We start from the raw sequence: 10798 nt of genomic DNA, 5'->3' as shown, positions 1-10798 counted from the left end.
TTAATTATAAACAAGTATATTTAAATTCAATTATTAGTCGCTTTTTAAAACATTCCCCAATATCCTAAACAGTAAATGCAATTTACACCATGTTTGGTTGGGTGTATTGGCTATGCCAATACACCCCTAATCGGTGGGCCCCACTTAATCCTCCCTTAATCTGTTGTTTGGTTGGTTGTATTCCCATTACGTCCCAAATCTGTTCCTTCCCTAATACACCCGGTCCCGTAATAGCTAATACCCCCCTCCAGCACCGATTTGAGAATCCTTACCCATTTCTTATTTTCGTTTCTTTTTTTGCCCTCATAGATTTCTGCTTCTTCTTCCATTGGTATTGCTCTGTCCTCATTTCTTCTGCTTTCATAACAAATCCTCAACATTGTCTTCATCGGAGGCCGATTTCAGGTATGAATCTTTGCTTCAACATTGTCTTCGGCTTTCTCTGTTTTAATTTTTCTCTCCTTTAGATTTTTCAACATTGTCTTCAACATTGTCCCCTTATTTGTCTCTCCTTTAGATTTTTCTCTCTCTTTTTACTTAATTCAGATATTTAATTTTCTATATTATGATTCCATTGTTGACGTAGCTTTAATTTTAGTATTTCTTGTAGTTTTTCTCTCTTAGAAATTGAAACAGAGAGTTTAGGATTTTGAGAGGTTTGGATTCTGGTGGAAGAGTTTCTTATTTCTTGTTGTTTCTTCCTTTTTCCTGGATCGTGCTTCTCGATCAACCAGAGGGAGAAGGTGAATCTTCAACCTAAATTATGTTTATTTCATTTTGCGTTGTTCTTCTCTCTTTTATTTTCTAATGCTCTTTAATCTCATAAATTCAGTTTTCTTGAGTTTCTTTTTTATTTTCCGAAATACAACTTTATTTATTTTTATTTTTTTACTTTATTTATTTTTATCAACTACAACCTGACAAAGGAATTTCACCGGAGCTAAAGCCAAAAAGAGCTTCAATTTAAGCCCTGAAATATAAAAATTACAAAATAAAATTATATAAATATAAAAGAAAAACCCCTTTCCCCTTTCTCCCATTTCCAGTGGTAACTTCGTTTTTTCTATTATCTTGGACTTTGCATCTCTTTCAGGTATTTTCCTTTTCTTTTCCTCTTTCTCTTTTAAGACCCAGATTCCATTTTTTTTCTAATTTCTATTTGCATTTCATGTAATTTATACATTTTTTTTAATTTTCTTGTTCTGGGTTTTAGCTGCAATTTTTTATAAGCTCTTTTTGCTCTTCAATTTAGAGAAGTATAGCCTTTTTATAATTTATCTTTGGGTTTAAGGTTTATTTTTTTATTTTAAGTTTGTAGTTTTAAGCTGATACTGCTAAGTGAGTTACAATTTGCGCTAATTGGTCTTTCTTTATTATGAATCTTTTTGAATATAGTTGTTTCTTTTATTCTATGTTTTATGCAGGCACTGAAAAGAGGACTTGACTGTGAAAAATTGAACTTCAAGCTATTTAGGACTCTTTAAATTTTCTAGTTTGTGTCATAGTGCTGGGAAAATGGCGAATGCTATATCGATATCGCCATATTTTAGACCTTCAGATACGAGATCAATGGGGGTACTTAATGTTCTTGGTGGGAGAATATTAATGGAGAATCCTTTAGGGAAACTTAGATGCGGGTCTTCGAGTCCGAGCCAAAGGTCTAATATGCCTCATTTTAGATGTTCCAACAACTCCCATAGCGTTAGTCCATATCAAAATAAGGACCCTTTTCTGAATATGCACCCAGAAGTTTCGATGCTTAGAGGTGAAGGGAATCCTATAGTAACAAACCCAAGAAAGGATAGCTCTAGTCCCGAGAGCTTAGGGGGCATGACGGGTTCAAGTAATTATAATGAGGCTAAGATCAAAGTCATTGGTGTCGGAGGCGGTGGGTCAAATGCTGTTAACCGTATGATAGAGAGTGCTTTGAAGGGTGTAGAGTTCTGGATTGTTAACACTGATATTCAAGCCATGAAATTGTCACCTGTCTTTCCTGAGCACCGTTTGCAAATTGGTCAGGAGCTAACTCGGGGTCTTGGTGCTGGTGGAAACCCAGAGATTGGTATGAATGCTGCCAAAGAAAGCAAGGAGTCAATAGAATCAGCTCTTTATGGTGCTGATATGGTTTTTGTTACTGTAAGTCTGCATCCTTATCATTTAGTTAGAATTTTAATTATTACTTGTACTGTTACAGTCTGATTTCATGAGTGGTTTCAATTTAAATTACCTCTTTTTTTAGGCTTTTAAAGAACTTACCATGAACTAGACCCCACTATGAAACTGGTCAAGAATATGTGTCAATGAAAATGTTTCAAGCTTCTTATTTATGGTGAATATTCATTGATCATATGGTAAATAAAACTAATCTTGCTACTTATATGCAATTTCTTGTTTCATGGAACTTATTCAATTGACTGAAATCTTAATGAAAGTCATGTCTTATCTCTGCAACTGCAAACTGTTATTACATGCTAAGCATCAGGTGTATGTTTATAGCCATATAAGTTAGCATTGTTTTGGATTTTAATTTTGATCTAAAGTCACTTGATTTTTGGATTTTAGTTTTGATCTGAAGTTACTTAAAAAGTAGCATCTATAATCTTCAAGATGTTCGATTTTCAGTATTTCTGGGTCTTATTATGGCTTGTTTGTCGAGAAATTCTAATGTGTGGTTTTGGATATAGGTTTAGTTGAGGCAAAAGTACCATGTAACCTTTTAGTTGAATGTTTTACATGTGGAGTAGTGTATAATCTATCATATGTTTTACACACTGCTGGGAGGTACTTAGTTAAGCGTTTTAGAAAGGCTCAGTGCCCCATTGTTGAGAGGCTTACAAACTCATTGATGATGCATGGCCGAAACAATGGAAAGAAACTTATGGCAGTCAGGATTGTGAAGCATGCTATGGAAATTATTTATCTCCTGACTGATCAGAACCCAATTCAAGTCATTGTTGATGCCATTATCAACAGGTGGCCTATATGACCTTTAAGAATTTCCTTTTTCAAATGTATCACTAGCTGACTTTAATCTTTAAAGTAGCAGATGATGTTAATTAAAACATCTTCCAATTCTGGGTTATCTTTGTTGGATCAATCTTTGATAATCCTTGTTGATTTTTGATTGATATAACAGTGGACCTCGTGAAGATGCTACTCGTATTGGTTCTGCTGGTGTTGTGAGGCGTCAGGCTGTTGATATTTCTCCTCTTCGTCGAGTGAATCAAGCCATCTATCTCCTCACCACTGGTAATCGTGAGTCTGCATTCAGAAACATTAAAACTATCGCTGAATGTTTAGCTGATGAGCTTATTAACGCAGCAAAGGGATCATCTAACAGGTAAATAACAGCCTTTGAACTCCCGTGTTTGAACCTTATTTTGCTTTGAAACTAGGAACTGTCCTTGCAATCCCATTTATTTACCACAGCTTGCTTCATCATTCTCGTGTTGTTTGTGCAGCTATGCCATCAAGAAGAAGGACGAAATCGAGAGAGTTGCCAAGGCCAATCGTTGAGGAATTGGTAGGACTTTGCATAAACCATGGCAGTGGACACTTCTGTTTTTTATTCAGTACTTTATAAGTTACCTATTTTGTGTTCCGAACATAATATGAATGTTCCGTTATTTAAGTTGAGATGTTATTGAAGAAAGCATATCCTGTTTTGGTTATCTATGTTGTACTTATTTTGCCATGGTTTGAAGCTGTTGAGTTCATCTTTGCTGCAAACAAAGAGATGAGAGTGCTTGATGTGGTTGTTTTGACCACATTAAATCGCCCTGCCTGTTGCTGATAATTAGTACTTAAAAAAGAGACAATTAAAGGAAGAAATCAAATTGAGTTTTTTCAATTATTGAGCAGATGAAATTATACAAGTCTTTCAAAAATATTGTTTTGAATTTCTAACCCAGCCAATAGAAGCAAAGAAAAAAATATTAATTGGAGCAATTGTACAAACTTCTATTTGAAGTTAAATACAAAGGCCGTAACACTATTGAAATCAAGCCTTTCAACCTGCATTAACAATGGAAGAGACTGCAGTTCATCAACGTCAAATTTTATATGTTTTATGAACATGATTCTCTCTATCTACAGATAAAAGAAAATTTTTTTTGGAACTTTATACTACAAAAGTCGATTTAATAATCCCCGTTCTAATACTGCTTATGTTGTTTGGCTTGTTTCAGTTGGAAATATAATTTATTAGTTATAATTATTTTAAATTTTATTAAATCATATATTTTAATTAAAATATATTTAATATTAATTATTTCAAATTTTCTTTTATAGTATCATATATTATGATTTGAGTAAATTCATATAAGAATATTAATTATTAAGAATTTTATTAAATTATATATTTTAATTATAATATATTTAATAATAATTATGTTACTTTATATTTTACAGTATCATATATTATGATTTGAGTAAATTCATATAAGAATATTAATTATTAAGAATTTTATTAAATTATATATTTTAATTATAATATATTTAATAATAATTATGTTTAAATATGATTAAATTATTTATTATTAATATTAATAATCTTATTAAAATTTAAATAACAATAACAATAATAATTTACCAAAACAAATTTCTGCTAATTATAAGAATTTTATTAAATTATATATTATTAATTAAAATATATTTAATAATAATTATGTTTAAATATGATTAAAATATTTATTACTGATAATAATAATCTTATTAAAATTTAAATAACAATAACAATAATCATTTACCAAAACAATTTTATGCTAAGGGTATTCTAGTCATTTTAGTTTTTTCCATTATGCTATTACACCTCTATTCCATTCAACCAAACACAAAATTACTATTACGCCTCTATTCCATTACATTCAACCAAACAGTGAATTAGCTATTACACCTCTAATCCAATACACTTCTAATCCCAATACACCTCTAATCCAATACAGCGAACCAAACGCACCCTTATTTTCATCGGATGCTTAATGAATATCAAATAAGTAGTATTCTTTGTCTGAGTAGAAAGCAAGCAAAATCAAAAGTTGAAAACCCTCCAATTTTCCCCATGCCCAAGCAAGCATATATTCTACGAAGCTGAAAGAAATTATTAGAATCTGATTACAGCATTGATTGCCTTTGGATCTTCTTTAGTTTCCCTATGTTGACGGTTCCCCTTTCTGCCCCCACCTTGTTTCACTCCTTTTTCCTTCTCCCTGTCCACCAGATGTGCTTTGCCCCTCTTCTTATATATTTATTCAGCCTGGATCATCCCCCAACCCTTGCTCATCTCTGTTACAACCCTAGCCATGGAGTCAAGGCCCCACTGTTTAAGCTTTCTCTATGCAGTCTTATGCATTTTAGCCTCCATTCTCTTCACTCATTCTGGTATGTAAATTCCTTTGTTTTCCCATTCTATTCATTTTCAATCAATGGATTGAATGAATGTACTTCGTATGATTTGTTGTTTCTTTTGTGTGCAAATTCTGTAAAGATGCCAGACTCATGGTTCATATATGGAAGAAGCACCAAGGCTCAAACCTCCATGAAAAGCTAAAAACAACGGATCGTATCGGCTTCGATGGTGATCCATATACCCTTGACTCACCTTTCTACCTACTACATTCTGACTCATTATCACCACTACTTCCTCAGCCTGACCACTCTCCTCCATTTACCCCACAATCGCCTTCCAACCCTCTGCCACCTCCGGCGAGTTACGGCCTACCGACACCTCCACCACCAAGTAACATCATCCACAGCCCACCAACACCTCCACCACCGAGTAACATCATCCATAGCCCGCCAGCAAATCCACCGGAAGCAGCTTCTCCCGAGCATGGGTTCAATCCACCTAGCATTTTCTCAAGTCCACCTCAACATCAACCTAACCCACCAAAAAATGTGTCAACGCCCCCTAAGCAAGTTCCAGGCCAACCCATTTCTGAACCGCCGGTGCTGAACCCACCACCTCGTTCTACCCCACACAAAGGGTCACGGTCTGGTACTTGGTGTGTGGCTAAGCCAACAGTGCCTGATTCATTGATCCAAGCAGCCATGGATTATGCATGCGGGTCTGGTGCGGATTGCAAGTCGATTCAACCCAACCAGGCCTGCTTCCAACCCAACACGATGATCTCTCATGCATCGTATGCGTTCAACAGCTACTGGCAAAACAAAAAGGGGAGCGGTGGCACTTGTGATTTTGGAGGAACTGCCATGCTTGTTACAGTTGATCCTAGTAAGTTTCTGAATCTGAACTTTCCCAATATGCGAAGAAAAATAAACTAATGAATTTCTCATTTTTAGTAACAATTTTTTTTGCAATGAAAAATGACAGGTTTCGGTAAATGTCAGTTCAGAAACAACTGATCATCCATGACACACAAAAGAGCCATTTTGGAAGACCAATTATTCAGAGTTTGAACGAGCAGTTTTCCTTACATATAGCAATTTAATTCAGCTATTGAGCAGCCTATTTAGCTGGTAATTATTAGCTTGTTTCATTCTATGAAGCTGATAGGGTCTAAAGAATAGTGCCTTTATATTAGTCTATGGTTTTATGATATCATAATGTATATAAGAAAAAGGGATTATCATAATGTCTTATGATTTGTTGCCAAAGACAAAAATAATTGCATAAACAAAAACTTGCGAATTTTTATTTAAAGAAAAAATTGCAGATTTTTGAGACAAAATATTATGAAATAGATTTATTCCCAAACTTTCTTTGGTTGGGAAGCCAGAAATGAACAAGATATTATTGCTTGGTCAATATTATCTTTGTAATATGGATTACCTCATTAATTGTTAAAGAAATTTCAGATTTCCTAAATTAAATTAGTAAAATAACTCATTTATTAAGGTTTAAAAAAAACATTTAAAAAATTAGGAACAGGGGAAAGATAAAAGATTATTCCGTTGTCAAAACCAATTTTTTAATGGAAAATAAGCACACTTTAATGTTCAAAACCATTATTCATGCTTGAAGTTTCTGACTATCGCTTGCAATGAACTAAATCTGTACTTTAACTGAAACCAATGTAACCACAATTATGAATAAAATTTTGAGATTACTATTCTTAATACCAAAAATAAGAAAAATTGAAAATAATATAAACAGGCATGAAAGAAAAAGAGTTATCATGTAAATATAACTATAATATTTAATTATTTATTATTCCTAATTCACCAGCAAACACGTGCTTTAATGGGTTCTCTTAAAAGGAGGGGAAAGGAAAGGAGGGAAAATGAATAGAACACTATTGGTTTAAGTATGTCAGATCAAAATGAACACTTATAAATCAGAGGCTTTGTACTACATGGGAGTTTAAATTCTGCTTAGTTCCAATAGCTAACCAGATTGTATTAACATCTTTGCTTGAACACATTAACAGATCTCATCTCTAGAAAACTCCTTAATTAAACACGGATGTCAACAGATTCAAAATATTGTTAGCAATTTGTAGCATCTAGACAATGTGTATTATAGGAAGAAGTATCGGATCACATTCACATGGTTTATAATAAGAGTCCCCCTATCACCTTAATGCTATAGAACCACCAAGATAACTACAACTTCTGCCACAGGAAAAAGACCCCCTTATAGAAAAAGAGATAGGACAGAGAATTGGGGGGCGAGGGGGAGGAACTGGAAATATGGGAATGAAAAGGAAACGTCAAAATTATACAAAGAAACTCAACCAATATCAGACATACCTTGGGGTTGATGCATAAGGATCAGATCCAATCCTTAGGATTCATGCAGGCATCTAACAATTTCCACTCTTCACTTCCCTCTTCTGGTTTCTGCTTGTCAAGCAAGAAATAGGCCTCTCATAATCAGTTATAGCTCCTTGGTAATATATCACCACAAACATTTTCACGAAATGTGTAACAAAGTTTACTTGGACGGGAAGATGGAAATAGGTAAATAAAGCTTACATGATCATATTCCCATCGTGCAGTTAAAGGAAGAGACACAAGAATACTTTCAATTCGACCTCCTGTCTTCAGTCCAAATGTTGTACCTCGATCATAGACCTTTCATTAACAAATCAAAATTATAAGGATCTGGTTTGGAGAAATCTTAGATGTGAATCTCTCTAGTTTAGTTATAGCTCAATCCAAAACCAAGTTGAATTCTACATAGCGGCCACTCCGAAGCTGTTGCCATGCCTTTTGGCTCTCATTAAATGGTGTATCCTTCCTTTTTTCTAGGATGGGTATGTATGCAGGAACCACAGAATCCGCACATTCTGCAGATCAAATAGAAACATGATGCAGAGAAAAACAGCAAATCCCCTGGAATAGCTAACATCCAACAGTTAATCTCAGTCATGAGGAATTACCAGTGGCAAATGAAAGAAGCATTTCTTGATCATAATCATTTAGATCATCAAAAAATATTCCTCCAAGCCCTCGTCTCTTACCTCGATGCTGCATAAAAATTAAAAGTAAACATGAATTTAAAATTTTAATCCATAATTGAATGGGAAAACAGGTAATATTATGAGAATATGCAACAAGAGAATATGTTTCTATCAAAAGAAAGGTTTTAGAACATATATGATCACCATGAAGGCTACTGATGTTACTAAAAATTACAACGTTTCCACCCCGAATAGCACCGCCTCCATCCTACTCTAGAAAACCGTTTAAAAGATGTACATTTTGAGAAAGTGATTATCTGCCCATTTGTTAATTCAAATGCTATACACATATTCTAAAACTCAGGGAAATAAATAGAAACTAACAAAATACCCCAAAAAAATTGTGGCAAGATCATACCTTAATGAAAAAGTAGTCATCACACCATTTTTTGAACTGAGGATAAAAGGATGGATCAAATTTATCACAAGCCCTTTTTTGTACCTAGAAAAGAATGCCAACATTAGCAAACAAACATTCAGCAAAACATTTCATTTTCAAAGTCTACAAGACTTAAATCAATGTTCTGCACATACAGACATAGCATAGTTACAGAATTTTGCAGTTTTCTATAAGGCTGAGATGTGCAATGCACTAGCAGTAGAAACATTAATCTCCAGTGTATCTATCCGTCTAATACGAATATGTAAAAGGAACAGAGGTTGCTGCTCTTATAGAATTTAATCTATGTGCTTACAACAAAATCTGCTATATGATATTTGTAAGATATTGAAATATGAAGGTTTTGCTCAAATACTTGAATTTCTTCATGTTGGTTTTCTATTTTCTTAAAGTATCAGTATTTGAATTAATTTAACTACGTCAGCTCCTTGGTATTTGAATCATGCAAAAAGCAGATTCTCAAGCTTTATTACGGGTTAGTATAATATACAAAAAATTGCCACAAAACCATGGAAAGAAGAAAAATCCAACTTACTGAATGGAAGTGCTTGACATCCTCCTCAAAGATGTAAGCTGGAGTCAAATCAGTTCCACCACCAAACCACCATTGTCTAGGTGCTCCAGGAGTATCTGCACATTTTCAAGAGAGGTTACCACCTAAGCTTAAAGCACTTAACTTCAAAGCTCAAAATGCCTAATGCAACTCATACCAAAGCAAACCATACAGCATAATATACATTGCTACTGAATTGCAAATAAGAAGAAATGCATTGTTTTTGTTAGATTATTATGGGGATAGATAACGACTCTCTAGTCTCTACCTAACGGAAGCTTAGTTCTTGAAATCAGGTAACACTGTAAAACTACCCGGGTTCTAAAGTTACCACTTCAATATTCACTGTTCAAGAACTTAATAATAAATAATTGACGATAAAGTAAGTACCTTTCGGAGCATCAGTCTCAAAATACCTATAATTAAAATGCAATGTAGGAGCAAACGGATTCTTCGGATGCAAAACCTGCCACAAAAAAAAAAAGTTACCAAAACGATAGCAAGTATCCGCATTTTCTCCTTTGAAAGAAATAGCGATAACTGATGAATTACGGAGCTGATGCCAGCGGCGAAAAAGGGAACGGGACCGGGCTTCTGATCGGCAGCAGAAGCCTTGGCAGCTCGATAGGCTTCAGGAGGCATAACTCCATAAACAACAGAGATATTAACACCAGCTTTTTCAAAAACAGCACCATCTTGCAACACTCTGCTAATTCCTCCACCTCCTCCGGGCCTGGTCCAAGCGTCCTCCTTGAACTTCCCGGCTCCGTCGAGAGCCTCCAGGGCGCCGCACACGCTTTCCTGCATCTCCAGTATCATACTCTGGAAGCGCGACCTGATGGACCCGTTATCTTCGCCGTCGGTTTGACGGAGGAAAGTGTGGGGCCTCTCGGAGATTACAGTTTCTTTCTCGATGGAAACGGCGGAGGTCGTCATGGGTCTGCGGATGGGAGGAGAAGTGAAATTGGTGAGGGTGATGGAGGTGGCGCCAAAAGGGCAGAAGCTTAAGTGAGGTTTCTTGGAAGGAGCGAAAGATACGGAAAGGGTAGCAGTGGCTGTTGGCATTGCAATATTTTGGAACGGATAATGAGTTTTGCAGAAATTTAACACAAATTTTGAAACTAAAAAAGGTTAAAGGAGGGAATGAAATCGTTTTTTATATAAAAATCTCCAAATTTTTTTATTAATTATAAAAACGACTCATTAGCTAAAATTAATAATAAAAGTTGTTGGAGTAAAAAAAACAATAATAATAAATTAAGGTCACCTATTTCTCATGCCAGCCAATCACTGAGAGTTAAAATTATTTTTTTTTTAATAGAGTCAGTTTATTTGGCGTAAGTCATATAAATATCACTCTAATATTAATATTTCTAAATATTTTGGGAGCCAAAAAATAAATAATAGTGGTGGAGCTAAATG

At 34.7% G+C, this 10798-nt stretch overlaps 3 protein-coding genes across 12 annotated transcripts; 2 read left to right on the top strand and 1 right to left on the bottom strand.

Moving 5' to 3' along the window:
- The first annotated feature begins 249 nt into the window (after window positions 1–249).
- On the top strand, window positions 250–3671 carry LOC107955639 (cell division protein FtsZ homolog 2-1, chloroplastic). Of its 5 annotated transcripts, none has more exons than XM_041116533.1 (6): window positions 250–405; window positions 611–743; window positions 1425–2136; window positions 2873–2973; window positions 3137–3340; window positions 3462–3671. In XM_041116533.1, exons 3-6 carry the CDS (start codon window positions 1516–1518, stop codon window positions 3514–3516), a joined length of 981 nt encoding a protein of 326 aa, XP_040972467.1. In that variant the 5' UTR covers window positions 250–405; window positions 611–743; window positions 1425–1515; the 3' UTR covers window positions 3517–3671. The 5 variants fall into 5 exon arrangements, with proteins under 5 accessions (XP_040972467.1, XP_016746933.2, XP_016746932.2 ...); XM_016891443.2 differs by having other exon boundaries at window positions 270–405; window positions 599–743; XM_041116534.1 differs by having other exon boundaries at window positions 272–405; window positions 735–743.
- Window positions 3672–5160: 1489 nt separating this feature from the next.
- On the top strand, window positions 5161–6585 carry LOC107955638 (formin-like protein 7). Its single transcript, XM_016891441.2, has 3 exons — window positions 5161–5379; window positions 5486–6232; window positions 6332–6585. Exons 1-3 carry the CDS (start codon window positions 5301–5303, stop codon window positions 6361–6363), a joined length of 858 nt encoding a protein of 285 aa, XP_016746930.1. The 5' UTR covers window positions 5161–5300; the 3' UTR covers window positions 6364–6585.
- LOC107955637 (oxygen-dependent coproporphyrinogen-III oxidase, chloroplastic) lies at window positions 5349–10504 on the bottom strand. Of its 6 annotated transcripts, none has more exons than XR_005929828.1 (9): window positions 9929–10493; window positions 9767–9842; window positions 9359–9453; window positions 8782–8865; window positions 8343–8430; window positions 8125–8249; window positions 7936–8034; window positions 7711–7804; window positions 5349–6246 (listed from the first exon to the last, which is right to left on the bottom strand). XR_005929828.1 is itself a non-coding variant. In XM_041116531.1 (9 exons), exons 1-8 carry the CDS (start codon window positions 10439–10441, stop codon window positions 7732–7734), a joined length of 1149 nt encoding a protein of 382 aa, XP_040972465.1. In that variant the 5' UTR covers window positions 10442–10492; the 3' UTR covers window positions 5349–6246; window positions 7711–7731. The 6 variants fall into 6 exon arrangements, 4 of the variants coding, with proteins under 4 accessions (XP_040972465.1, XP_016746926.2, XP_016746929.2 ...); XM_041116531.1 differs by having other exon boundaries at window positions 7711–7800; window positions 9929–10492; XM_016891437.2 differs by having other exon boundaries at window positions 7711–7800; window positions 8140–8249; window positions 9929–10492.
- Between the last annotated feature and the right edge of the window lie 294 nt (window positions 10505–10798).

The sequence above is a fragment of the Gossypium hirsutum genome, chromosome A07 (genome assembly GCF_007990345.1).
Source record: "Gossypium hirsutum isolate 1008001.06 chromosome A07, Gossypium_hirsutum_v2.1, whole genome shotgun sequence".
NCBI lineage: Eukaryota > Viridiplantae > Streptophyta > Magnoliopsida > Malvales > Malvaceae > Gossypium > Gossypium hirsutum.
Note: the sequence above shows the minus strand (reverse complement) of the source record. Positions and strands in the feature narration are given on the sequence as shown.